The following is a 26235-nucleotide window of genomic DNA, read 5'->3' on the forward strand; positions in this document are numbered from 1 at the left end:
CTGCACTGGGACAAGCACACACAAAGACCAAGGCACTTAGACACTTTTTATTATACACACTATTCTTGTACCTGGCGTGTGTGTGTGTGTGTGTGTGTGTGTGCGCGCGTACACAAGCACATACAAAGGCAGAGAGAAAATATGGTGTTTCTCACTGGTGGAGAGAGTACTAGAATGTCCTACTCAGGTAGAAGTACTGTTACTTTGCTGGTATTTTATTACTTAAAGGATAAGTTTGGTGATTTTGGACCTATATATAATTTGTCTCTTAGTACTTGGACCCACAGACAATATTGGCTCCAGAGTCAGCCGTCGGTTCTGGTTGTTTTACAGTATAATTTCACAGTCTCTCCCTCTCTCTGTGGTTTTCTTGGCCTGTGAAATCGTGTTCAGCCTCAGCTCCCTCGTCCCTCGCTCTCCTCCTCCCAGGTGCCAGGCAACGTCCTCCTGAGCCTCAGCGGGAATTCACAGAAAGAAGTGCAATTTAAAGGCGAGGATCTCAACTCCCACAGCATTCCTGTGCTGCACCTCTGGTCGCCAAAGGAAACCCCCTTCCTCTTCAGTCGACTAGACCGAGGAAAACAAATGCAGCGGACTGAAGATTTTTTTTTTTTTTTTTTTTTAAATCAAAAACATCAAAGTAAATTCGTTGACTTAGAAGGTACAGAGGACAGAGCATATATAAAATTTAACATGCAAGTACAAAAAAACCCATAATAATAAATAAAGAAAAAACAAGAACAAGAAGAAAGTACATAAAAAATAGGGTTGAGGGAAACAATATTTAAAAAAAGAATGCTATTGGCTGGTCTTTGGTGCCAGGTGATGTCACCGTCTATAGAGTACAACAGGTGGTGACATCACCTGGAACCAAAGATCAGCCAATAGCAGATGGCAATTTCAGTAGCGTGCTCTTTACCAGCAGATGTCAGGCTTTAGACAGATTTGGGTTTGGAGTTCAGCATCTGATTACTAAAAACAATAACCAAAAAAAAAAAGTTAGTTGGCTCTGGCTTTTCCCAGACTTCTAAAGAAATCAAGATCAAAGAGAGAGCAGATATTAGGTAATAACTGTTGCTTGTTGTCTCTCTGGTCTGTATGGTGAGTCACTGTGTGTGTGACCCTGTTGGTCCTCAGCTGAACCCACAAAGCTCCTGAAATCATTATCCAAACCCCAAACCGGACCGGAGTGTGTTCAGAATGTAACCGGAGCTGATAAAAAGTGTTTGAACATGCTGCTGTAAATGAATTCTGACTTTGTCTGGTCCACCTCTCAGGACCAGACTAATCTCTGGAGCGATACACAGGAGACGGTGAGCTGGTAGAAAGCATCTTTTGATTCTGTCAAGTCCTTCATCTCTGAGTCTCTTAACTGGAACGGCCTTTTTAGGAGTTAAAGGACAATTCCAGTGTGGTTTGAGTTTTTGGTCCATTTTTAGTTTCCATCCCTTTAATGTTAGTTGTGACAGATATTTTGAATCAGTTTTGCCAAATCTCTCTGGCTCATTCACTCCCAGTCAATCCCAAACGGCATAGAAAACAACTGGAGACTTCTAATTCAGTCAGTAAAGGTAATCCATCACTGTGAACGAGGGGCCAACGATGGCTTTTTGAATAGTTGCATTAGAACACTATAAACTTTTACATTTTGAAATAAGTTCCAGTCACTGTTTCATATTAATGCGTCACATTCAGGAACACTGCGAGAGCCGAGACGAGGCAGCAGGGGGGCGTCTTACTTCCACTTCTCGCTTCTCTCATTTCCGCGTTTTCCTCTCCAAATTAAAACTTTCAACCAATAGCTAATGTTCTCTGCAGTTACGTTAGGCCCCGCCTCCTGTCAATCACAACCCAGTCAAGCCAACAGACAAACCAAAGCAAGACGCTTCTGCCAGCTATTAAATGAAACAGAAAACAAAGCTTGATTTTACACCATTACCAACTGAAATTTGGATCCCTCCTCTTTACTGGGAGTAACTTGTAATATTTAGACAGTGTTTTTGTCAAAATATTCACTTTGAAAAACAACTAAGATGAGAGAAAAATAGTAAATATCTCCTAACGTGAGCAAAGCACTGGAAAATGATCCACAGTGAAGTAAAACAGTAAGGGAATGCAGGAAATGAGCGCAAACTCCAATCACACTAATACTGTTTCCTGGTGTGATTTGTACAGAAAGTGGATCATTTTGAAAACTGATAAAACACAAAATAACAATCTATTGATGGTGGCTTGGCCTTTCTATTGTTGTTATTTCCCTCTCTTTCTCTCTCTCTCACACACACACACACACAAACAAACCCCTCGTTGGTGTAGACATCTCAATCTAAATCCACCGTTTCCAACTGCAATTAAAATGGCCGGGAGACATTGTTCAATTATAAATGACGTGATGCAGCACAATAAAACCTCTCACCGCTGTAGAGTGAGACGATCTCAAACAGCACTTGCTTCCATAAATACACAGCATTACGCTAACAGTTTGTATATGAGCGGATGGATTAAAGTGCAGAGGAGCGACGGCAGCCAACGTAATGTGATTAAACGTAATTAAGAAAGCGATAAAGCCTGGTGCGTTGGCGTCGGCGGGCCAGATCAATCTAGCTAACTGAATCGTGAAGGAAAAGACGGCCTCGGGTCAGCACTTTTGTTTTTTATTGTTATACATAATGTTTGTCACATCTTTGAATAAATCAGAATAAATATCATTACAGTGTTTTACAGACCATAAAAAGAATAAAGCAGCTACATAATACAGCCTGAGCTCGACACAGTAAGGCTTTTTCCAAACTGACCTCATGTCAAGGAGTCATTACATGCTTTGGGAAGACAGTATAATATCTTCATTATCAGTGCATAGCAGGAAATACAGGAAAACCCAGCATATAAAGAGGTCATACGGAGATATATAGACATGATTTAAAAGAGCTCATTTAAAGAATGTGGAAAAAATATATATTTTATACAATAACATCATAATATATTAGCACATTATCTTTAGTTAAATGCCACTTATGACAAATAATCTGCAGTCCCTGGGCTTCTTCTCATAATTAATCAAGTGGAATAGCCTGGAGAAAAATATATACAGTAAAACAAAATCATTGTTTTGTGTCAGTTCACCATTCTGTCATTTCTGTCCCATGCCAGACGGTCGACAGCAGGCATTTTGTCTGTTTTCAGAGGTTGTGAGATCAGAGGTATTGAATTTAAAACGTCAGCTTCCTCGGGGTGTTTTCAACTGTCATTCATTTCCGACAATAAACTGATTTTATAAGCAGATAAAGGACAGTAAACCCGAGGAGAAATTACATCAATGCTGACATCTACTGACCACTTTGTGAAGCTGCATTCATTGGTTTATTTATAAAGCATTTATACATTGTGAAAAGTGAAAGCCAGACACTTTAGCAAACAAAATCACGTACAGACGATCCAAGTGGTAAACACCACTTTGAAAACCTCATCAGCACCAAGTCAACAAACATTAAATAGAACATATGATTTGCCAATATTCCTCTTTTCATAACAAGTGCAAAAGTGCAACCGTACTTTATCGAGCAAAAGTGCAACCGATTCCTGCTTAGTCCAGCTTGCGGTCGACAACAGAGCAGAAACAGTAAGAGGTGTGAAGTGTTGGGAGCGTTTGGACCGGTGTGTCCGCTGCCGCCTGCGTCCCCCGGCAGCGTTTACAGCAACGACACCCAGACTTCAGTTTGTTTGAGGCGTTTTTCTTCCAGGGGCGGAGTCGTGATTTGGGGGGCCTGAGGCAAGTGCAAGCATGGGGCCCCCGAATCCCAACATGCACTCTTTTCCAATCCATCCTATCTATACATTCAGTGTATTCATCACACTGGGGCTGAGCTTGGAGGCAGTGGGAATATTTTTAGCAGAAACACTAGCAACAGTTGAGTCTTTGATGAACTTCAATTTGCCTCTTTTTTTTGTTTTTCTGCACCACTTGGGGAGCTTAAAAAGTAGATTAGCTCTCTACCACTAGACTGAGTAGGGAGGGTGGCCATGACTCAAGATTAAAATAACTTTATTCTAACAAAAATAGGGGTTTTTCAATATGTCACTTTCTGTTAAACTGATGAAAAACATGTTTATATTTGTACTTTTCTTGTCTTCTCTGGGTCCCTCTGGCTGCTGGGGCCTGAGGCAGTTTGCCTGCCTAGTGGAAAAACCAGTCAACCAGAATGTGTGTGTATTTTAAATATTTTAATTGGTCACTCCCGTCACATTTTTCGATTTCGGTCAGTGGCTTCAGTCAGGTTATTCAACTCTTGGCACAATAAAGTGGTTTATATATTATTCTTTATATATTAATTTACAGTCACAGAACTGACAAGACAGACAACAAACCAGGCTACAGAGCAGCTAGAGGATAAAAGGCTGTCAGCAGTCATTCATTGGTTTCAACCGGGACAGGGAAATAATATATTATAAATAAAGATTTTCTGTTTTTTAATGTGTATAGATACAATTGCGCTGCATTTTGTGCCGGTTCGCCTGCCTGTGAAAGGTGGAAATACTTTTTTTTTTTACTTGTACTATATATCTTATCATATCTTAAATTATTGCACCAAATCAAACCAATAAATGAATGTTGACAGCCTTTAATCCTCAATTGCTCTGTGGCCTCGTTTGCCCTCTGTCGTGTCAATATATAAACCAATTTACTGTGCAAACTGTCCAGTGTCCGGACTGAAGCCACTGACTGAAACGAAAACATGTGAGGGGGGTGACCAATTAAAATATTTAAAATAAACAGTCTGGTTGATGCATGGCTCACCTATAACTGACGTAAATAACGAAAAAACACTGAAGAAAAAGCCGGCAAACAAACACAAGTCTGCCTGTCGTTCCTGTAAATGCTGCTGGTCGACGTCATGCTTGGATTTATGTAGTTGCAAAGGATTGTGGTCCTGCGTAGATCAGAGAGTACAGCATGGCACCAATACTATCAGGGGTTAAGGGTTCAAATCCCGCTTGGACCACGATCACCCCATGCCGAACATGTATGACACACACATGCAAGGATCTTTGGATAAAAATACCTACTAAATGGCCTCATATAATCAGATTACACAAATAAAGAAACTGTAATCCACCCAGTGAGTTATTTAAATTTGTTACAGCAACATTTCTGATTACCTCATACACTGGTAATCAAACCGGTTTTTGGATAACTGGATATAAATATTAACTCAGCCTGACTAGTGTATATTGACACAGCCAAAGGCCACAAGCAATGCAGCTGATTACTTTGGATTTCTACAGTGCAAACACAGCTATTAGTGTAAAGGCCTTGAGGGAGTTTGAGTGGGTGTGAAAAGCAGTTATGCGGCTACATTTGAAGTATAATATCCTCTTGACCGCTTGTTTGATATTGCAACTACATCACTTACTCACTAAAGCTTTCACACTGAAGGGCTGAACCACATTTCAGTCAGGAGAGACTCGGAAACAAATTAGTTACACTGAATTCAAACATTGATCAAAACTTTGGCGTAGACTCTATTTGAAGCTATTGCCCGATTACGGGGAGAGAAACCGCATAAATGGGCCAAAATAATGAACCCATTCGGCAGGAATTGGTAAATGAAGGGTAGATTTGTGATTGAAGTCGTCGTCCTGATTGATTTTACGCTGATTGTTTTTGACAAGCTGTGTGAAGTAAATGTTTGGAGTAGTAATACATGGAATTCCTGCTATACGGATTCAGTAAACATACAGAACAGCAAATTGGGCCGACTCATGAAACCAGAATTAATTTCAATTTCCAGAGATTATTTTTCATTTATAGGACACCCCAGATTACATCTCTGGAGTAATCTGCCCAACTCTGGAGGTAGGACACACAAAGTGACCGTAAAGGCACGACCTGTCGCACATCCTCGGATACTGGATGTGTGTCAAATTAACCCCCTTCGTTCCCCTCGTTCCCTGGTTCCGGGTCAGGATCTTGCTCCAGGGCCGTGAAGGAGCAAGCCTTACCCAGCTGATAGTGCTCCGTACCGGGCTCGTCCCCCTCCGGCCTCTCCCTCTCCTTCTTCCCTCCATTCTTCTTATCGAACTCTGCTGTGATCTCAGCCAGCGTCCTGCCTTTAGTCTCTGGTAAGGAGAACCCCAGAAACACCACGGCCGCCACACACACGGCGAAGAACGGCAGGAAGCAGTAGTTCCCCAGGCCGCCGACGATGAAGGGGAACATCATCCCCACCAGGAGGAGGCTGATCCACATGAGCGAACCGGCGACCATGTACGCCGCCGGCCGAGCCGCCTGGTCGAAGATCTCAGCCGGTAAGATGCCCGTCACCCCGGCGGGGCCGATGCCGAAGCTGAGGATGTAGGCGAACACGCACGCCATGCTGAGGTAGGGCATCCCCGCCACGCCTCGGCCCTGGAGCGTGAGCGCTATGGTGAAGACCACCGCCCAGACGGCCATGAGGCTGTACCCGCCCAGCAGAAGGCGCCGGCGGCCCGCATGCTCGATCAGCAGGTTGCTCACTATGGAGGCGGTGAACTCTGAGGCCCCCGTGCCGATGGCGGCGTACTGCACTTTATCCGGAGGGATCCCCGCTTCCAGGAAGATGTAAGAAGCGTAGAAGTAGATGGAGTCGTTGCCGCAGAGCATCATGGCGCTGCTGGCAGCCATGACCGTTCTGAGCTGAGGTCGGAGGTCGCGATCCCTAAACAGGGCCCAGGGCGTCTTGGCGGCAGCTGTAGATCCAGATTTAGAAGCTATGGCCTTCTGCTGTTGTTGTTGCTCCTGAATCATCTCCTCCATCTCCCAGCCGGGCGCCTCCCCGCCGCGCAGCCTGCCCAGCGCCCGGACGCACGCCTCCTTGTCGCCCCGGTCGATGAGGAGGTATCTGGGACTTTCGGGGAACCAAGGTAAGGTGAGCAGCTGGATCACCCCCGGCAGAGCGTTACTAGCTAGCAGGTACGGCCAGAGAGGCTCCGAGCCCAGCAGCTCGGTGAGTCCCACCACCTGACCCAAAAAGATCCCAAATGCAGTGAAAACGGCAGAGGAGAACGCGACGGCGCCTCGGAGGTGTTTGGGGGCGCTCTCTCCAAAGTACATCGGCTGGACGTTCATGCTGACCCCCGAGTTGACCCCGACGAAAAAGCGAGCGAGGATGATCATCTCAAACGACTTCGCCGCCCTGCTCGTCAGCACAAGGACAGCGCCGACAAACAGGAAGACGTTGTTGAGAAGCAGCGAGTACTTCCTCCCGAAGCGGACTGCCATTGGCCCCGCCAGCAGGGCCCCGACCAAACCGCCCAATGAGAAAGCGGACACGATTAAAGTCCACATCAGGGTGACCTGCGGGGTGTCCAGGCCGGTGCCCCAGCGCTCCCTGTAGGTGTCATTGATGAAGCCCTGGATGTGGCTGGTGGGAGAGTTGATGATTGAGATGTTGTAGCCGTACTGGAAGGTGCCGCCGATGGCAGCAGAGCACACAGTTAAAGCAAGAGTCCTGGCACTGCCTGAGCCGTTTTCTGTGTCTTCTGTGTCTTCCACCTCATTATCACCTTTAGAGTTCATCTACAGACCGGCTGCTTCACCTGGAAAAAGAAACGGGTATTTCCCCCAGTCCAGCAGCACTAGGCTCTTTAAGGACTGCACTTTGTCCTTGCTAGCTTTATTTTAAATTTAAACTAATCTTGTTTCCGCGTGTTTAAAGCCAGAGGAAGCAGAAAGAGAGGTAGTCTTCCTTCCTAAAACGCGACAGAATGGACGGTATGTTGAAAACGTGGTCAGGTGGTATGAAAAGAAGGGAGAAGCTTGCGTTCAACCGGTAAAAACGCTCATCTGCCGAGGGATTTTTATTCCCTCAGTCCGGTCTGTCAGGTAATCCTCTTTCTGCAATGAGCTAACCGCCAAGCGATGATCAAACTGCACCATGTGGTCTTCGGTGTAATCACTTTGCTTATGAAATATATTTTTAAAAAAAGTCTGTGTTCTCAGAAGAAATCATGTAACTCAACCGCACCTCTCCAAAACTTTAGCTACTAGGTTAGCTAGCTAGCCAGCTAACATATCGTGTTGAGCAGGTTTCTCACCACTGGTTGACTGCAGATAGAAGCGGCCTGGCGGTTAGTCTTGTAGGAGACCGGACAGCCTGACAGTCGTTACTGAGGGAACTAAACGCCCCCGGGCCCTTTGCTCTTGTCGCATGTCTCTTGCATAGGGCGCATCAATGTCCTTTTTGATTGGTTCACATCTACCAATAACATTACGTCATCCCTCTGCGACTACTCGCGCGGACAAGAGGAAAGATGTAAGTTAGCGCTAGCATTTACATTCATTATTACACCCAATTTTCTTTAATATTAACGACTAACTCGGTACTTAATAACTTCTGTTTGGCAAAAGCTCATTATTTAAAAAAATCTTACGTTTTTGTTTGCTTAAATACATAATGCATAGTTTGATTCAAGCAGCACGACGAGGAGTCAATGTTAACTAATGCTAACTTAGCTAAGCGTTGCTTAGCTAGCGAGTGTTAGCTTCAGTCTACTAATAAAATGAATGTCCTCAAAAATAATTAGTTTATCTATCTTACCCAGTACAGTAGTATTGCCAATATAGTTTTATCTGGTGATTAGCCAATTAATGACATTATATGATGATATAAACCAGTAACGGCACATCTAAGTTAAGATTAAACGGCTCCGAAGGGAAATTGTAGCCGACCAATATTTGTTTGTAGCGCCATTGAAAACACCGCAGGTCAGGCACTTTCAGAATAACCGGTTGAAGTAAATTCACATGAATACAGCTAGATGGCTTTCCTGGATCTTTGATACCTGTCTTAGTGACATTTTCCTACTGCAAAATTATTAATTTCCCTTTCCTTCTCCTTTCATCTTCCGTTAGTAAAGAGTTGGCACAGATCAAACTTGGAGCAAAAATAGTATTTTATCCTCTAGCAGTCTATATTGGTTAGTTAAAGTTATTTTTAACTAACGTTACAGTGGACATTCAAAATGAAATTATAAACTTCAGTGTTTTCACTATGTCAGTATTCTTTGATTTATTCATTCTGGAAACTAAACCTATGATGTATGATTATACATTATTAATTGTGCAGCCCTAATGGCGTTTTACAAAATCCTGCAGTGAGAGACTGCCATGAATTTAGTAAAAAAAAACAACTTTGTATCCATTTTGGAAAAATAATCTCACCTGTTGATTATTGCTCAATATTTCAAAAATGCAGATTATTACATTATTCAAAATGTTAATATTATGTCTTTGAAGGACTCAGGGTAGCTATTAACTTCTATAATATCTAATAATAAGCTTTACTTTCATGCCAACAATCATCTTGTCACCTTAGGTGTCACCTTTTTTAAATGGTGGATGAAGCACTATATCTATTTTATTATGACCCTGGGAAAAGCTGTCTTATTGCAGACCTGTTATGTCCACAGTGCAGTAAGACAGCAGTACATGTTTTTATTTCCGTGTACAAACAGTTTTCCAGCCTGACTCTGTCCCTCTCGTTCCTTCCCCTCCTCCCTCTCCTCCATCAGGGCGCCGTCTCCGACAAAGAGGAAGGACGACGACAAGACTAAAGAGCGAGGGAAGGAGAAGACAGGATCCACGAAGGAAGGAGCTGAGAAAGACCGGGGCAGAGACAAGAACCGCAAGCGGCGCAGCGCTTCCAGCGGGAGCAGCAGGTCAGACGCTGTTTTGGCTTCCATTTTCCATTTTGAAAGGTGCAGCCATGCAGGCTGACAGCTGACAGAGAGGGAGGGGGCAAGCAGATACTGAAGTACTGTCGACTAACTCCTCAGTAATTGTGTCAACATTACAAAAACACATAAATACGTGCATACATACAGTACAGGACCCACAGTAACGTAATTTTGTACTCAGTCTGTTATGGCGGAAATCTATCAATATTCAGCTAAAACTGAATTGTCCCAGTGTGTCCTACACAGTTTAATTGATGACATTTTAGGCAAATGAGGCAGTTGAGCAAAAACACACAGGGTCACAGACTGATACTGTATAATATATCCTATTTATTGCTGTTTTAATGTGAAAAAAGTTGCATATTGCACCTTTAACATTGCATGGAGACTGTTCAGTGCTTCACAAGTCACTACACAATATCTGATTTCAAACATGGGCCTAGCTTTTTATTGAAATAACTATTGTGTATTCTGTGTTTCTTAAGGCAGGGTTACGTTAGTGTTTATCCTAAATAGTTCCTTGGGCCACAGAGTTAACACTTGGGCTAACACTAAACCCCGTCTTCCTGTAGGTCGAGCTCCAGCTCCAGCAGCAGCTCGGGCTCCAGCTCCGGCTCTTCCAGCGGCTCCAGCTCCTCTGCCTCCAGCCGCTCCGGTTCATCCAGCTCCCGCTCCTCTTCCTCCTCCTCCTCCTCGCCGAGCCCCAGCCGCCGGCGCCACGACAACAGACGACGCTCACGCTCCAAGTATGGGATTGGTTTCTTGGCAGAGGAAATAGTTTAAAAAAGAAAATAATTAAGCAAATGGTGAACAGACTGTTAAAATTTACTTCTTGTACCCTCCAACTTTGAAAAGGAGCTACTGCAATGTTTTTTTCCCGTTTTACTGCAAAGCAATTTTTTAATTATTTCCAGTGTTACAACAGTGATGAAAAACCAGGCCTAGGACTAACTAGGAAGTGGAAAGAATAACATACTCCCATTTAAGACTAAGAATAAGAGAGAACATCTGTTTCTCCCATATCTTCCTCCTCTACTTACTTTAGTATGCTCTTGTCTTTTAAGTTTAAAAAAAGAATACCTCTCTCTTCAGCTCTTCTTTCATACATGATCATTTTAGAGTCACATGACAGGAATATTTTGTTTCCTGAGGCTCTGACCCTCTCACTCGATTCACTTGTAATGTTGGTGATAAAGGAATTTAAAAGTATTCCTGTGTTGCTGTCATTGTAAGTTCCCCCGGGTAAGACATCATCACATCAATGCCTGAAACGTTAAATGTAATGTAAATGTTACTGTAGGTCCAAGTCACTGAAGAAGGATGACAGGGACCGGCGCCGGAGAAGCCCCACCCCCAAACCCACCAAGGTCTACCTGGGCCGCCTGACCAGGAACGTCATCAAGGTGAGCAACTAAACCGCAGTGCTGACCTCCAGACACGTGTCTGTCTTTAAATCACATCTGACTGAGGCAATGAAGGCAACACAGGCCTGTCGGTGAAGGTCTGAAGGGTGGTTACCGATGGTTACGAGGGTCACGTGACAACAAAAGGAGATGCAGTAACATTTGGAAAAAATGGAAAAGCCTAATTTCTAACCACTGGTAACCACTCTGCAGAAATTCTATGACAGGACCTTTATTATATGACTGATATTCAGTATTATTAAAAATCAGATTTCAGCCAGTCAGTGTCTTCCACCTCCGATGTGATGGATAAGATGCAGCTTGTTTGATTGCTTATTTATTGTAGAAATGATCAATACTGCACTGGTTGTCTATGGTTGTCAACCCGAATTGATTGAAATGAGGCATTTTGATCAGATGCCACATAAGCATGTATAAATATGTTTTATTCTAACTTATGGCCGTGGGTTTCAGTGGAGAGTTTTAGTTTGTCATGGTGTAAATGCTGCTTATGAGGCTTTTCCAGCCTGCCAAGAATACAATTCTGGGGGAGGGAATTTATATTTTATTCTCACTGAATACTTGGAGTGTTTTGGAGTTTTTGTAGTGAACATGGCCAATTTGAAGACATAGGAAAAACAAATATTGGTTATCGGCAGCTTCAGTGAAAAATATCGGTATCAGCTTTTAAAAACACATATCTGTCAAACCCAACCCTAACTTTTATTATACGTTAAGAGAGTCGACCTGAGCAGAAGAGGCTTCGCCGCCTCAGACATTTCTGATCTAACCAATAATCTTCTATTGTGGTGACTTGAAATCCAGTGCAGTAAGATGTTCTCTCAGAAGGGAATATTTTGTATTTCTGGCTTTATGGTTGTAATCTGCATCAAGCTGTTCTCGTACGGTGTAAATCACCTTCCATACTATTTTGGTGATCTAGGAATTAAAGTGCATTCTACTTACTTTGTGTAAGTTGCAGCAGATAAGAGTCTCAGTACCTGAAAATGTAAGTAGAAGTAGTGCCAAATTTCAAAACTTTCTCTGTCGTCTCTTTGCAGGAACACATCCAGGAGATCTTCTCCACCTACGGCAAGATCAAGATGATTGACATGCCTATGAACCGCGTCCACCCCCACCTGTCCAAGGGCTACGCCTACGTGGAGTTTGAGACGCCCGAGGAGGCAGAGAAGGCCCTCAAACACATGGATGGAGGTGGGAGAGAGTGGAGGAAGAAGGAACTGAAAGACTGAACAGACAAATGTTTGATTAGAGACACAAGAGGGCGTGCTTTACACTGACTTTAGGACCGGTTAGAGGCTCGGTGCAAAGTAGACTGCCTGAAACCCTTTTAGCTGTTCTGAAATCAGTGTAAAGCACCCAACGCTGTGTTGGGGTGGTTTATTGCTTTTACAAAACAGCAGCCAGTAACACACTTGTATTAAAAATATAGAATGAAAGTGCTAGTTTCAATCAATATCAGTAGAATTCAATGATAATAAAATGTTATTCCCTGACAAGCAACATAGTTCTTGATTATCAGCTAAGCAAAGTGGTTGATAAGCAACATATGAGCAGCGGTTTGAGCGGTGATTTTCAGTTAATGCATTAATATTTAAATCAGCTGTTATGTGGTTACAGATGTGAGTTTATTGGGTATTTTACAGCAGTTTTGAACACATAAGTCCGTACTGAGGACTGGAACCTTCTGTCTTAAAAATTTCGTATCACCTTTATCATCCATCCCTTCACAGATGAGATTTAGTCCATATGCTGAGACACTTTCTTAGGTTAAAAGTGCCATGTGTTGCATTTTAAAACATCATTATGTCAGATTAATTGTGATTGCCAGTGGTATTGTTGGTGCTAGTGTTTTTCAAAATTAAGACCACATTAAGACCACATTTCCCATAAGCCCCTGTAGCTTTATTTTTTATTTTTTTCCAATAATTCTACTGTCTCAAAATGAATGTGGTAGTGATTTATTGATGCTAACATGCTGCACGTCGCACCTTTAACGTTCCTGATCTTCCGGTTTTCTTCAGGTCAGATTGATGGGCAGGAGATCACAGCCACAGCTGTGCTGACTCCCACGGTGCGCCCTCCCCCCCGCAGGCTCACCCCGCCCCGCAGGATGCCCCCTCCGCCCCCCATGTGGCGACGCACCCCGCCTCGAATGAGGAGAAGGTGAGCGGCGTGTGATGTTGCTCAGAGTACCGTGTACACTGGTAGTGGTGTTTTGTAGTGTTTCACATCATATTCACTGTTATTGGTTAGTATGGAATTCAAACACACATATACTGTATGTATCATTGTAAAAACTTGTTTATTTACCACAGTTTGTCATACATTTTTACCAGAAAATTATGCTCCAGATGACTTAAGTGGACAATCATATGCTTGGTTGAATTTACAAAAGTTTACAAGTGAAATTACTTATTATTTAATTATTATTTATCATTATTCTATTTTCTCAGTTTTTTCCATGTATTATTTTGGGATTAAAGCCATTATAGTAGGCGAATCAGTACCAAATTCAGAATTTTGGAAAACGGCAAAGATAATTTCAATCCCGGGATCAACAAAGTATTACATGATGAAATACTGTAGGAAGTGGAAAAGAAATATGGTCTCTCACTCACTTTTTCTCGCATTCTCTTTCTCTTTTTATTCATTCATTTGCATTAATTATTGTATATATCCTTTAGTCGTCTTTCTAAGGGTTTTATAATAATTTAAAAGAATTGCACTAGTGAGACAGTCAAGATTGAAGACCAGTTGCTTGTGAAGAGTTTATAAAATTCAGTCTTTACAGTCTTTACTAATTTTCACCTTTGTAAGTGATATTTTCTAACTTCCTAACAACTCTCATTCTTTCATTTTCCCTTATTCTCCCTCGTCTCCATTATCTGTCTTACTCTTTCACTCTCTCATTCTCTACGTCTCTCTCACACTCTTTATCTCACTTTGATTCTCACTCTCTCTCCCCGCAGGTCTCGGTCTCCACGGCGACGCTCTCCGGTGCGTCGCAGGTCTCGGTCGCCCGGCCGCCGGCGCCACCGGTCACGCTCCAGTTCTAACTCCTCCCGCTAGACAGAGAGACAACCCAACCCTCCCTCCACACACACACACACACACACACACACACACACACACACACACACAGCCCCTCCCCTCTGGATTGGCTCCTTTACTGTTCCCTCTTGATCGTTTACACCAAAAGTTCAAGTAATACGGCAAGTTTTTCAGAGTTTGGCCTGTTGGTCGACTTACCTTACTGACACCAAAATCATCCATGTGTCCCTGGTAGATCTTTGCCTCTGGTGCTCCATGCTAACACTTTAGCTACACTATGTTGAGTGATAGTAGGCAGCAGGTAGCATTATCTCAAAGTGAAGAAATGAGAACTTGTAGCAGCTCTAAAGCTAAATGTTAAGTAATCTTAAATTATATGCAGCCAAGTCTTCAGGTTTTGTGTAGGAGACTGGTAAAATTTACATGAAATATGATGCAAAAATATCATTCTGTTTTGAACTAGCAGGAACTACTTTCCCTGAAGGTGGTGGCTGATAGGAGACTGTGTACAGCTAAAAATCACTGGGCAGCGGATGAATACATGGTTTCTCACCTGAAATAGTTCCAACAATAAACCTGGCTACATCAGCTGTATTTAGTTACTGATATTTCATTTTAAACATTTATCTACAGGCCATATAATAAAAAAACACAATTTTATTACCAAAAGGTCAGTTTTCTTACTTTGAGATAATGCTAGTCTCCTACTATCACTCGACCTGGTGTAGCTAAAGTGTTAGCATGGAGCGGCAGAGCCAGTGATCTCCTGTGGACACATGGATGATTTTGGTGTCTGTGTCAGTTAACAGGTCAGTTGACCACAGAGCCAGTCTCCCGAAAACTCTCCCACTCTATGCTCTGAAATCCATTTCACAGGGCATTTGTCCACATTTTTAGGGCGTAGAAGTTTCCAGTGTAATTTTATTAGTCTGCAGATATATTTAATGGTGTCTGATCATTTAGTTATAGGCCAGTGTTTCAGAAGAAAACCCCTCCCCCCCCCTCGCTGTGAATCTGCCACGATGATGAACCTATCATCTGTACGATTATGGTCTTTTGATCCAGGAATTTGTGTTTTTATGGGATTTGGGAATAAGATGTGTGCTCTGTTATTCCTTCTTAACTTGTTTTCCTTGGTGGTGGACTGATGCAAATCGCATGAGCTGTATGTTTTGTTTTTAAATACAAGTGTCGTTCAGCTGGCGCAGTGTGTGGCTCAACTCGCCTTGACAATAAAGTTCATGGTTCAAACTGTGATAAGTCGTTGGTTTTATTGTCCTCACCACTATGGATTTTTACTGCATAGGAATATATATACAGTATATATACAGTGGGGTCCAAAAGTCTGAGACCACTACCAAGAACTGTTTGTTTTCATCATTTATCAAAAACTAATACGATTTTTTTACTCAGTTGATTTTTATTCAAGAATACATTATTTAGAATATTTAGAATTGGTACTGCAGTTTCTTTCTTCCCCCTAGGGTGTCCTGAAAGACCAATTCACTGGTGGAGGCTTGCTATGCCTAGGCCCCACTTACAAACCCCGTATTAGCCTCACGCGTCCCTAAGGCCCTTGGTTTGGTGTGGGCGGGAGTCCCTTCCCCTTCAGGTCACTAACCCGACCTTAGCTCCCATAGGCCTAGAAGCTGGAAAAGGGATATTCCCTGAGTTCCCCCAAGAGACAGGGCTAGTAGTTTTACTTTGCTAGATTTATGACCTATCCTTGTATCTAGACTTTATTTTAGCCAACCAAGTTTAAAGTGCAGGTCATCCTGGCGAGAGCAAACTATTACCCCTGAAAAAGTGTCAGTAGGCTTACCTTTTGTGGTCCCAGGCTCAGAGAAAAGGAAAAATAAAAATAAAAGAACGGTGCAGTCTTGGCTTTGTTTTTCAGAGTTTTTATTAAAGCTAAGTTCACTACACAACAATCCCTGTCAGAGGGTTCAGCTGTCTAACAAAAAAAGGAAGTGGTCTCTGTCTATCTGCAAGAGAAGAAGCACACTACATTTTTCTAGCAGCAGCAGCAACAGGCTGGATATACAGTATATAGCATGCGTCTGTGGGGTGTTTCCCCTCTCCTCTAAACACAAGTTATTATCATACATCAGCCACATGACTACAGTCATAGGCGGTTCTTCATTTCTTTTGTCACTTGTTCTTGAGTTATAGTAAGCTTTGTTATTCTCTGCCATATGGTTTTTAATCCCAGGCGGTACATATCTTAATCATTTCTCCATACATTTCAGTGTCTGCAAGCGAAGCAAAAGGCATAATACAAAGCTTAATATTGTTACACATAATCACTTGTGTACAGAGCAGTGGGCAGCAATTGTTGCGATGATGGCTAAGGTGACCCGTTCAATGGGTAAATGAACCTAAGTCAGCTAGCTAACTTGACATTGTCACATTGCATTGTACAATTTGTTTTTTCTGGTCACCTCACGTAGCGATAACACCAGTAACCACTAGATGGCAACATAAGACAAGGATTGTTCCTTAGGCCAGAGGTTCTCCTTAGGCCAAAGGTTCTCAATTGTTTTTCAGCCAAGGACCCCTTACAAGATAGAGAACATACCGGGGACCCCCTCATTCTGATTTGTGATTTTGGGCTATATAAATAAAAATTGACTTGACAGTATGTCCTTTGGAATAATCTGACGTAGCCTATTTTTTACACTTCTATAGTCTTAGTTATGTGAAAGAACAACACAAGAGAAATGTATTAGAAAGATATTAGATATGTATTAAAAATATTTGCACCATCTCAACACAGAATACCCATAAAACAATCAATCAATTAGCTGCAAGTAACACTGTACCGAAACAAATTATCAAAGGGAAATCAAGAGAAAAGTGCTAATTTGAAGTGCATTTCAGAACATACACACACACACACACACACACACACACACACACACACATATATCAAGATAAAGTGTTTCACTCTTAGTTCATAGTAATGATTGATAAAAGTCTAATCATAAAATAAATGCAGGCTATAACAAACTGAACACATGCCTGCATTGCAACATATGTATCAAGTAGATTGCAAAACATCTGCAACATTGCTACAATCCCAAACCACTTTGTCAGCATCCGTCGTTGTTGCTGGCGGTAGTCCTCGCCCTTCCTCGACCTTCCTCGACCTTCCTCGCCCATCCTCGCCCTTCTCGCCCTTCCTCACCCTTCCTCGACCTTCCTCGACCTTCCTCTTAATGTAAAGAAAGACCGGTCTTTTATTACATAATCTGGATGCTTGGTCTCGAGGTGCCTCTTCAATTTGGCTTCATTGCCTCATTGGCAAGACACTGCAGGCATATAAAACATTTCGGCCTCCCTTCCACTTCAGTAAATCCATATTGGAGATACTCCTCATCGTATTTCCTTACTTTTGTTTTTTGTTTTTCATTTACTTCATTTGTAGCTGTAACCGGTCGTTTTAAAAATCTGTCCATTTTTGTAGCATGCTAGCTGCTGGAGGCACTCTCTGACTGACATACCAGTTATTGTTGTTTCCACGGTAACGGGTGAGGTGCTTGACTTTTAAATGTATAGATTCGTTAGATTAGAACGTAATCTATGAACTATTTTAGATTTAAAAAATAAAATATTATTCGTTGAACTATGAAGCCTTTTGTAAAAAAATAAAAAAAAAAATAAAAAAAAAATTGGCTACATACTGTATTTGTGGACAGCTACATCCAGGAGTTCATTGTAAATGTCTTGAATAAAATAATTTTGGCTCTACAATGACTGAACGATCCACTGTGGTCATCAACAGATAAACTGTCATCAGTTTGCCCTCACAAACACCTTTGAATGTGAAGAGAGACCTGCTTTACCATTAATCAAATAAAATTGAGTAAGGTCTTCACTCTCGCAATAATCTGATTCAGTCTTCATCAGATAACATTTTATTTTAGGTGGAGCAAATCTAGAAAATGTATTTTGTAGCTAGTTGTGTCGTGATTAAACAAAAAAATGAACGTAGGCATAAGTTAGCCTACTACTTACTACAGTTACAGCACTCCGCGAAAATCCCCGGTTATACGATTTCCCCCCCTTTGTAGATACTTGCTTGATGTTTAAATTTGGTCTGGGTGGTCCTAATTCTTTAGTTGCCAATTTATCCTGATTACTACGACGACTGAACGGTATTTCTCTTGATGACGCGATCGAGTTGCTCCTCTGAGTTGAGGTAACGTTAGCCATGTTGATCTTGAATGTGACCTCTGCATTCATGTGGTGTCGTCGGAATAATCGGAAAAATGATTTCCCGACCGTAAAGCAAATGTGGAAACGGCTATCAACGTGTTGTTTAAACGCTCTAAGCAATAAAATAAAATACAACACATCTTCTTTGTAGTGTCCATGTTGTTTCCACATTACGACTTAGAAGCTCATGAACACACGGAAGTCGGAAGAACGACTTCCCAACGGAAATGGGACCATCCGAGGAGCACGTGAATGCACCAGGTTATGATGAAAACACGTTAGTGCAAGCCCACCCGGAACCCATAGAGATTGCATTGCAGTGCTTAATACATCCATGTTGCAGTGCCTGCAGTTTGAAAAAAATTGCCTTAACATGAAAGTCTATCAGAGCGATCTGGCGATTTTCAACCAGACTGAAATCGCCCGAAAGGCTCGGTACTCCACGGAACACGACTTGATGCTGCGGCTGATTGGACAATGATATTCAGAGGCAGGACAAACTGTCTTTAAAATTTGTATAATTAGGGCCCGAGCACCGACCGGTGCGAAGCCCTATTGTATTTCAAGGAATTATTATTATTATTATTATTCTCTCCAGTGAATCGCATTTTTGAGGGGCTAAAGCTGCTCGAAAGCTCACCAAACTTTGCACATGCCTCACAAGTGCTGAAAAATTTAATATTGTATGGGTCTTGCGCATGGGTGTGGCAAAATGGCTCAATAGCGCCCCCTACAAAATTTCAACTAAATACCCCTCGCCGTACGTTTCACCTACATGTACCAAATTTTGTAGGCACATGTATCATGTCCAGATTTAAAAAAAAGGTCAATGGGTGCCATGACCTAAACCCAACAGGAAGTCAGCCATTTTGAATTTATTGTGGCATTTTTGGCCATTTACAGGGGTCATACTTTAACGTCATACTATAACTCCTCCTAGACGGTTAATCGGATCCACCTCAAACTTGCTCAGCGTATATAACACACCTTGACGATTACAAATTGGTAAATGCTTGAGTTTTCCTCGAACGGCGTGGGCGTGGCCTGGCGTCGAATTTCCATGTTACGCCACGAAACAGGAAGTGCTTTGTAACTTGGCCGTACATGGTCAAATCTGGCCCAAACTTCACATGTTTGATGAGTGTCCCAGCCTGAACACATCCACAGGCCAATATTCAGTTATAGTCATAGCGCCACCTACTGGTAACACAGGAAGTGGTTTGTAACTCCACTGTACATGGTCAAATCTGCACCAAACTTCACATATGTGATGAGAGTCCCGGCTGAAGACATCGACATGCCAATATTCAGTTATAGCCATAGCGCCACCTACTGGCAACACAGGAAGTGCTTTGTAACTCCACTGTACATGGTCACATCTGCCCCAAACTTCACATGTTTGATGAGTGTCCCAGCCTGAACACATCCACATGCCAATATTCAGTTATAGTCATAGCGCCACCTACTGCCAACACATGAAGTGGTTTGTAACTCCACTGTACATGGTCACATCTGCCCCAAACTTCACATGTTTGATGAGAGTCCCAGCCTGAACACATCCACAGGACAATATTCAGTTATAGTCATAGCGCCACCTACTGGCAACACAGGAAGTGGTTTGTAACTAGGCTGTACGTGGTCAAATCTGCCCCAAACTTCACATGTTTGATGAGACTCCCGGCCTGAACACATCTACAGGCCAATTTTTAATCATAGTCATAGCGCTACCTACTGGCAAAAGGAAATTACATGTTTTATACTGAAAATTCAGAGCCGCATCGACCGGTCGGTGTCCAGTAACGATGCCGCGGCTGCGGCACACCCCGACGTGCGCGAAGTGCGAGGGCCCGATCATCGCTGCTTGCAGCTTTAATTATTATTATTATTATTATTATTATTATTATTCTCTCCAGTGAATCGCATTTTTGAGGGGCTAAAGCTGCTCGAAAGCTCACCAAACTTTGCACATGCCTCACAAGTGCTGAAAAATTTAATATTGTATGGGTCTTGCGCATGGGTGTGGCAAAATGGCTCAATAGCGCCCCCTACAAAATTTCAACTAAATACCCCTCGCCGTACGTTTCACCTACATGTACCAAATTTTGTAGGCACATGTATCATGTCCAGATTTAAAAAAAAGGTCAATGGGTGCCATGACCTAAACCCAACAGGAAGTCAGCCATTTTGCATTTATTGTGGCATTTTTGGCCATTTACAGGGGTCATACTTTAACGAACTCCTCCTAGGAGGTTAATCGGATCCACCTCAAACTTGCTCAGCGTATATAACAGACCTTGACGATTAAAAGTTATGATAAGCTTGAGTTTTCGTCCAACGGCGTGGTCATGGCGAGGCGTTGAATTTCCATGTTTCGCCACGAAACAGGAAGTGCTATGTAACTCGACTGTACATGGTCAAATCTGCCCCAAACTTCACATGTTTGCTAAGTGTCATGGCCTCAAGACATCGACATGGCAATATTCAGTTATAGTCATAGCGCCACCTACTGGCAAAACAGGAAGTGGTTTATAACTCCACTGTACATGGTCAAATCTGCCCCAAACTTCACATGTTTGAAGAGAGTCCCGGCCTGAAGACATCTACATGCCAATATTCAGTTATAGTCATAGCGCCACCTACTGCCAACACAGGAAGTGGTTTGTAAGTCGGCTGTACGTGGTCACATCTGCCCCAAACTTCACATGTTTGATAAGTGTCCCGGCCTGAGCACATCTACAGGCCAATATTCCGTTGCAGTCATAGCACCACCTACTGGCAACACCGGAAGTGGTTTGGAACTCGGCTGTACATGGTCACATCTGCCCCAAACTTCACATGTTTGATGAGTGTCCCAGCCTGAACACATCCACAGGCCAATATTCAGTTATAGTCATAGCGCCACCTACTGGCAACACAGGAAGTGGTTTGTAACTCCACTGTACATGGTCAAATCTGCCCCAAACTTCACATGTTTGATGAGAGTCCCGGCTGAAGACATCAATATGCCAATATTCAGTTATAGTCATAGCGCCACCTACTGGCAACACAGGAAATGACACGTTATATACTGAAAATTCTGAGCCGCGTCGACAGGTCAGTGTCCAGTAACGATGCCGCGGCTGCGGCACACCCCGACGTGCGCGAAGTGCGAGGGCCCGATGATCGCTGCTTGCAGCTTTAATTTATTATTATCATCGTTATTATTATTGTGGCTCAAGGAGGGCGGCGCATGTCCCCAGTTGTATATAATTCACAGGCCCTTCAGTGTACCAAGTTCACAAAACCTCTACGGTGGCTTATATCATTCAGCTTATTTCATCTGAGTCTTGCTGACCCCTGGTCCTGCCCTTTCCAAGGCCCGTTGCATCCTAGTGGAGGGGTCTACAACCCCTCGCGACATTCCAGCAGCGGGCTTAACAATACAAATCAAAGATTTTAGATATTTGAGAAATACCTCCTATGAAATTGAAATATATCTGAATATCTTTGTCAGGACTTTCAAGCTTTGAGACGTTTAAAGCCGGACTTGCTTTCAACACGCTTAATCCACGGTGTAGTTCATGTTTTATGAGTTCTCACTTGTTGAGATGGTTTGATTGATGATCCGGAGGTAGGTATGAGCAAGATATGAATGAGTGTGGAAGTGCATGCGACTATACAGGTGTATAAGTTATCAAAATAAGGCTCAATGCATGCATCTAAAAGGCTAATGTGGATTTCAAAAACGTTCAACAAAAAGCGACTTTAGTTCAAAACCAAACGAAACTAAAGCGAAAAAACGTGTGTGAGCATGCGGTTGAAAAACAATATCTGCCGGGCGTCCCCCAACAGTTAGACACACCTGTGTCAATTATTAGATGGTGGACGCACGGTGACTGCGTCATCTCGCGCTCATAACTAGGCGACTGCCTGTGTAGTTCTCTTTTACAAACCAAAACAAAAAGGCTCCTACAATCTTGTTGGTAAGGTTTTCTCAATTTGTTGTCACACCATATATTTAATTCACAGTGTGATTAATTGAATTCACACAGTGTGAATTGTTTTGGTCTTTTAACAAACTAGTGCAGTCCCCGTTCAAAACGTGCCTGTCCGGAACGGGCCGACTGCTGCTTGCAGCTTTCTCGAGAACCGCGCGTGCCCGTACCGCTTGAGCCCCGCTGCTGCACAGAGGCTGTCCCCTTGATTATTCAATTCTATTATTATTCTATTTAGTAATATTGAATGTGTTGTGTGTCCAAATTGCACCAAATCCGACACTGCACGTCCTTGGGTCCCCAGCAATACACCCGCCAAGTGTGAAGTCGATCGGACGAAAGGTTCTCGAGATATGCAAAGGACACACTCACACACACACTCACACACTCACTCACTCACTCACTCACAGACAGAGATTCCTCGCTTTATAGTTAGATAATACCAGATATTGACTAATGTAATTTTGAAAAAGGACTTGAAAAAGTTGCAGTTAAATTGAAAGGCAGTACAACGCATGCTGGAGAGATTTTCACAAACCAAGTCATTTTCATCCAAAGCAAGACCAGGCAGACCTAAAGTGAACAACCCATCTGAAGACCAGTATATCAAGCTAACATCTTTACAAGACAGAACAGCATACCTACTCCATTTAGTAAAAGTACAGTCAAAAGACGATTGGCAAATTGTGGCCTTAATGGGAGAGTAGCCATTTCCAAACCACTTCTTCTATGACAAAACAAGTCTAAATGTTTAGCAAACAGTACCACAATTTCACTGTTGAAGACTGGAAGAAAGTCTTGTTTAAGAAAGTCTTGCATGGCTTTCCCTCCACAGTCACCAGACCTCACCTCATTGACCATCTTTGGGAACATTTGAGAAGTGGCAAAGCGAAACAAACTGTAACATCACAATACATTCTCTTGGATGCTCTAAAAGAGTGCTGGAAAAATATGGATTCTCAAATTTTGCAAAAACTTGTAGAATCGATGCTAGACAGAGTGTAAGCTGTGATTAAGGCAAATGGTGGACATATCAAATATTGAGAAATTTTGACTTTCAGTAAATGGTAACAAACTTTTTCTGACTTATATTAGTGAAAAATTATGTAATCTTGTATGAGAAATATAATTTGAGTACAAATCTTTATTCGTTTTTGATAAATGATGAAACAAAAGAGTTCTTGGTAGTGGTCTCAGACTTTTGGACCCCACTGTATATATAATATATTCTCATGGCTCTGAGGCGCCGTCATCGTGGGTAGCAGCCCGTCACAGCAGCTCCCAATTTTTCTATATTTCTCTATTTGGCTTTTCTTTTGACTGACTGGGTGTAGAGGTCTGATAGTTGGGCTGGAGCGCGAGTATCAGGAGAGCAGCGTGTTGTTTCACAGAGACATGGCTGATAGACAAACAGTTAAAAACATGATTTAAGCAAAGGAAACCTCAGAAAACTAGAAATATTACTAGATTAGGATTAGCATCATTTCAGGCTATATAGAATCCAAAGTACAAATATTCTTAAAAAATGCAACCCCCCCCCCCCCCCCCCCCCAAAAAAAAAAAAACAGTATATAAATAATATCAAAATGAAAGCTCATGTACTCCTTTGATTTTATTTTATTTTTTAATGTAACTTATACTAACAAATTGAAAAAATGTCAAGATTCAACACTAGATGTAAACCAACTGTTTATGCAGCCAACTTGCAGCCAACGTCAGCGTCGCTTTTTCCACTGAACATTTCCCTCTCTGTTGGAGGCAGTGTGCCGAAATAATTCTTTGACATACTTGTTTGTCTACTCGGTTTGTTAGAGATATTGTTTTCCCCCACGGTGGGCGTGGCTTTCCAAGTATGACGCGCTCTGCTCACTCTTCTATTCACCATACATCAAATAATTCAAACAGCACTTGTTCCAATAAAGTTTCTACTAACCCACACACTACAAACCCTAACCCTGACGTTACAGTGGACATTCAAAATGAAATCAATATGTCAGTATTCTTTGATTTATTAATTCTTGGGACTAAACCTATACGGCACGTGTGTTCAATTCTATGCACTGAAGAACTGCAACACGGTTAAATTACATAATTCCGCTAACGTTACTTAAATACCACAGGGTAATAACGTCACCTACCGTTAAAGCTTTGTAGGGCAGCAGAAGACGAGGTATTGTCTAAATCCTGTTACTAACACAGGCGAGTTTGGAGCAAATTGTGGAATGTTAAGTTTCACTTTTGTTTTCACACCGGGAGACTCTGTGGGATTGAGTTCAATGCTGCTGGTCGGTCTGTCTGTGCTTCTCCAAATGACAGACATGACGTGATGCGCACATCACGCATCAGACAACATAGCAACTGAGGTTCAGCAGTGTATCGGCCCCTTGTCTTCTAATGTGAGTTCAAGCTGTCAACAGGGCGTGGTGTCACACTCCCCGCACCCCTACTTCCAACGTCTGTGCCTGCCATCCTTTAAAAATACCTGAATCTGAGTCGATTTTATGCCATCAGTCATTTTGAAAACTCATGTGACAAACGACAAATACCTCATTTTGAAATGGAACTCTTAAAATATCGATGACTTGTTTTACATTGTAACATGTCACAATAACTGTACTTTTTCTGAGTTAAAATTACATGTTTCCTCAGCATGAGAAATGACTCCTCTTTCTCTGTAGAAAGCAGTGTGTGTGTGTGTGTGTGTGTGTGTGTGTGTAGTGTGCATGCTCCCACACATAGGATGCATTACAGTTTTTCACAATTGTTTACACACTAAAATTGGGACTTCGGACACAATCACTGAAACCTAAAACTCATTTATCAAATTCCTAAACCAAGTCTGCAAAACTACAAGCACATTTTCTGCTTTTCACTCAGTTTGCAATTCTCTATCACACTTTTTGCAAAACACTACACACAATAATGTGTAGTTTTCTCTCGTTCTCCACCTTAGGCACAACATTCAAAAACTAAAATCATGTGTTCATTTGGAAGCACTGCCATCAACATCGGCAACATCCACTCATCACACATATAAACACAAATATCTGAATTGTTCACTCAGAAATCAGAGCTTTAGCATAAAAAAGGCCACAGGTGAGCTCTCCTGTTTTTGAGAACAATGGAAACCAATGTTGCACTGAGAGCTAGAGGAAGAGGAGTGAGAGGAAGAGGAGGAAGAGGACAAAGAAGAGCAAGGAGAACAGTTATCTCAGATGAGATCCGGGTCACTTTGGTTCACCGTGTGGTCCGCATGGGTTGAGCATGAGGGAGGCTGGGCAGAGAGTCCAGTCCAACCTGAGCTACACTGCTGCTTCCATCATCCAGACATTCAGAAACAGGACTACAGTATACTATAAAGAACAGTAGCATGGTGTAGAGAGTGGGCTGCATGCCTGTTACGCCTCTCTACACCATGCTACTGTTCTTTATAGTATACTGTAGTCCTACATATCACTAGGCCTGTGCTACTCAGTGATGGTTGGCCAATGTTACAGTAATGTGTCATTTCATATTGAAAAATAGAAATATTCTTGGACCATAACCAATCACATCATGTTTTTAGATCTTCTGCAGAACTGAGAGACGAGCAGTCTGTGTGAACTGTCTCTGTTTTTTTCCTACTGCATTGTGTTTTGTATGTAGAACACTTCACATATCCATCTCATGAGATCATTATCTGTCATTAATTATCTTATTTCTGACAAAAACAATCTTCCTTTACATACCAAGTTTAATATTGTGTGTGTGTGTGTGTGTGTGTGTGTGTGTGTGTGTGTGTGTGTGCTGCATTACAGCATCTCCTCAGAAGTGGAAAGAAGAAAGAACACGTCGTATTGTAATGTTCATGC

General features: G+C 42.4%; 2 protein-coding genes and 1 long non-coding RNA gene across 3 annotated transcripts in view; 2 read left to right on the plus strand and 1 right to left on the minus strand.

The window, feature by feature from the left end:
• The window catches only part of LOC144542973 (uncharacterized), a 59071-nt gene extending 43619 nt beyond the window's left edge, over positions 1–15452 (plus strand). Inside the window, exon 2 of the long non-coding RNA XR_013507550.1 lies at positions 15002–15452. This is a non-coding gene — a long non-coding RNA (uncharacterized LOC144542973). The remainder of the gene's footprint in view (positions 1–15001) is intronic.
• LOC139919893 (solute carrier family 2, facilitated glucose transporter member 11) lies at positions 5141–7555 on the minus strand. The gene has a single exon (XM_071909767.2). The coding sequence runs from the start codon at positions 7553–7555 to the stop codon at positions 5924–5926; it is 1632 nt and encodes a 543-aa protein (XP_071765868.1). The 3' UTR covers positions 5141–5923.
• LOC139919892 (RNA-binding protein with serine-rich domain 1-like) lies at positions 8252–15452 on the plus strand. Its single transcript, XM_071909766.2, has 7 exons — positions 8252–8291; positions 9550–9696; positions 10287–10460; positions 11015–11117; positions 12179–12332; positions 13163–13304; positions 14111–15452. Coding segments are annotated over exons 1-7 (822 nt in total). The 5' UTR covers positions 8252–8289; the 3' UTR covers positions 14211–15452.
• Positions 15453–26235: the final 10783 nt, after the last annotated feature.

The sequence above is a fragment of the Centroberyx gerrardi genome, chromosome 20 (genome assembly GCF_048128805.1).
Source record: "Centroberyx gerrardi isolate f3 chromosome 20, fCenGer3.hap1.cur.20231027, whole genome shotgun sequence".
NCBI classification, from domain to species: domain Eukaryota; kingdom Metazoa; phylum Chordata; class Actinopteri; order Beryciformes; family Berycidae; genus Centroberyx; species Centroberyx gerrardi.

What these genes read in the sequence shown, in the direction of transcription:
- LOC139919893 (XM_071909767.2), bottom strand. Translation starts at nt 7,555, where the DNA reads ATGAACTCTAAAGGTGATAATGAGGTGGAAGACACAGAAGACACAGAA.
- LOC139919892 (XM_071909766.2), top strand. An exon ending in TGACCAGGAACGTCATCAAG is followed by an intron (nt 11,118 to 12,178) that starts GTGAGCAACTAA and finishes GTCTCTTTGCAG; the next exon opens with GAACACATCCAGGAGATCTT. An exon ending in CCTCAAACACATGGATGGAG is followed by an intron (nt 12,333 to 13,162) that starts GTGGGAGAGAGT and finishes GGTTTTCTTCAG; the next exon opens with GTCAGATTGATGGGCAGGAG.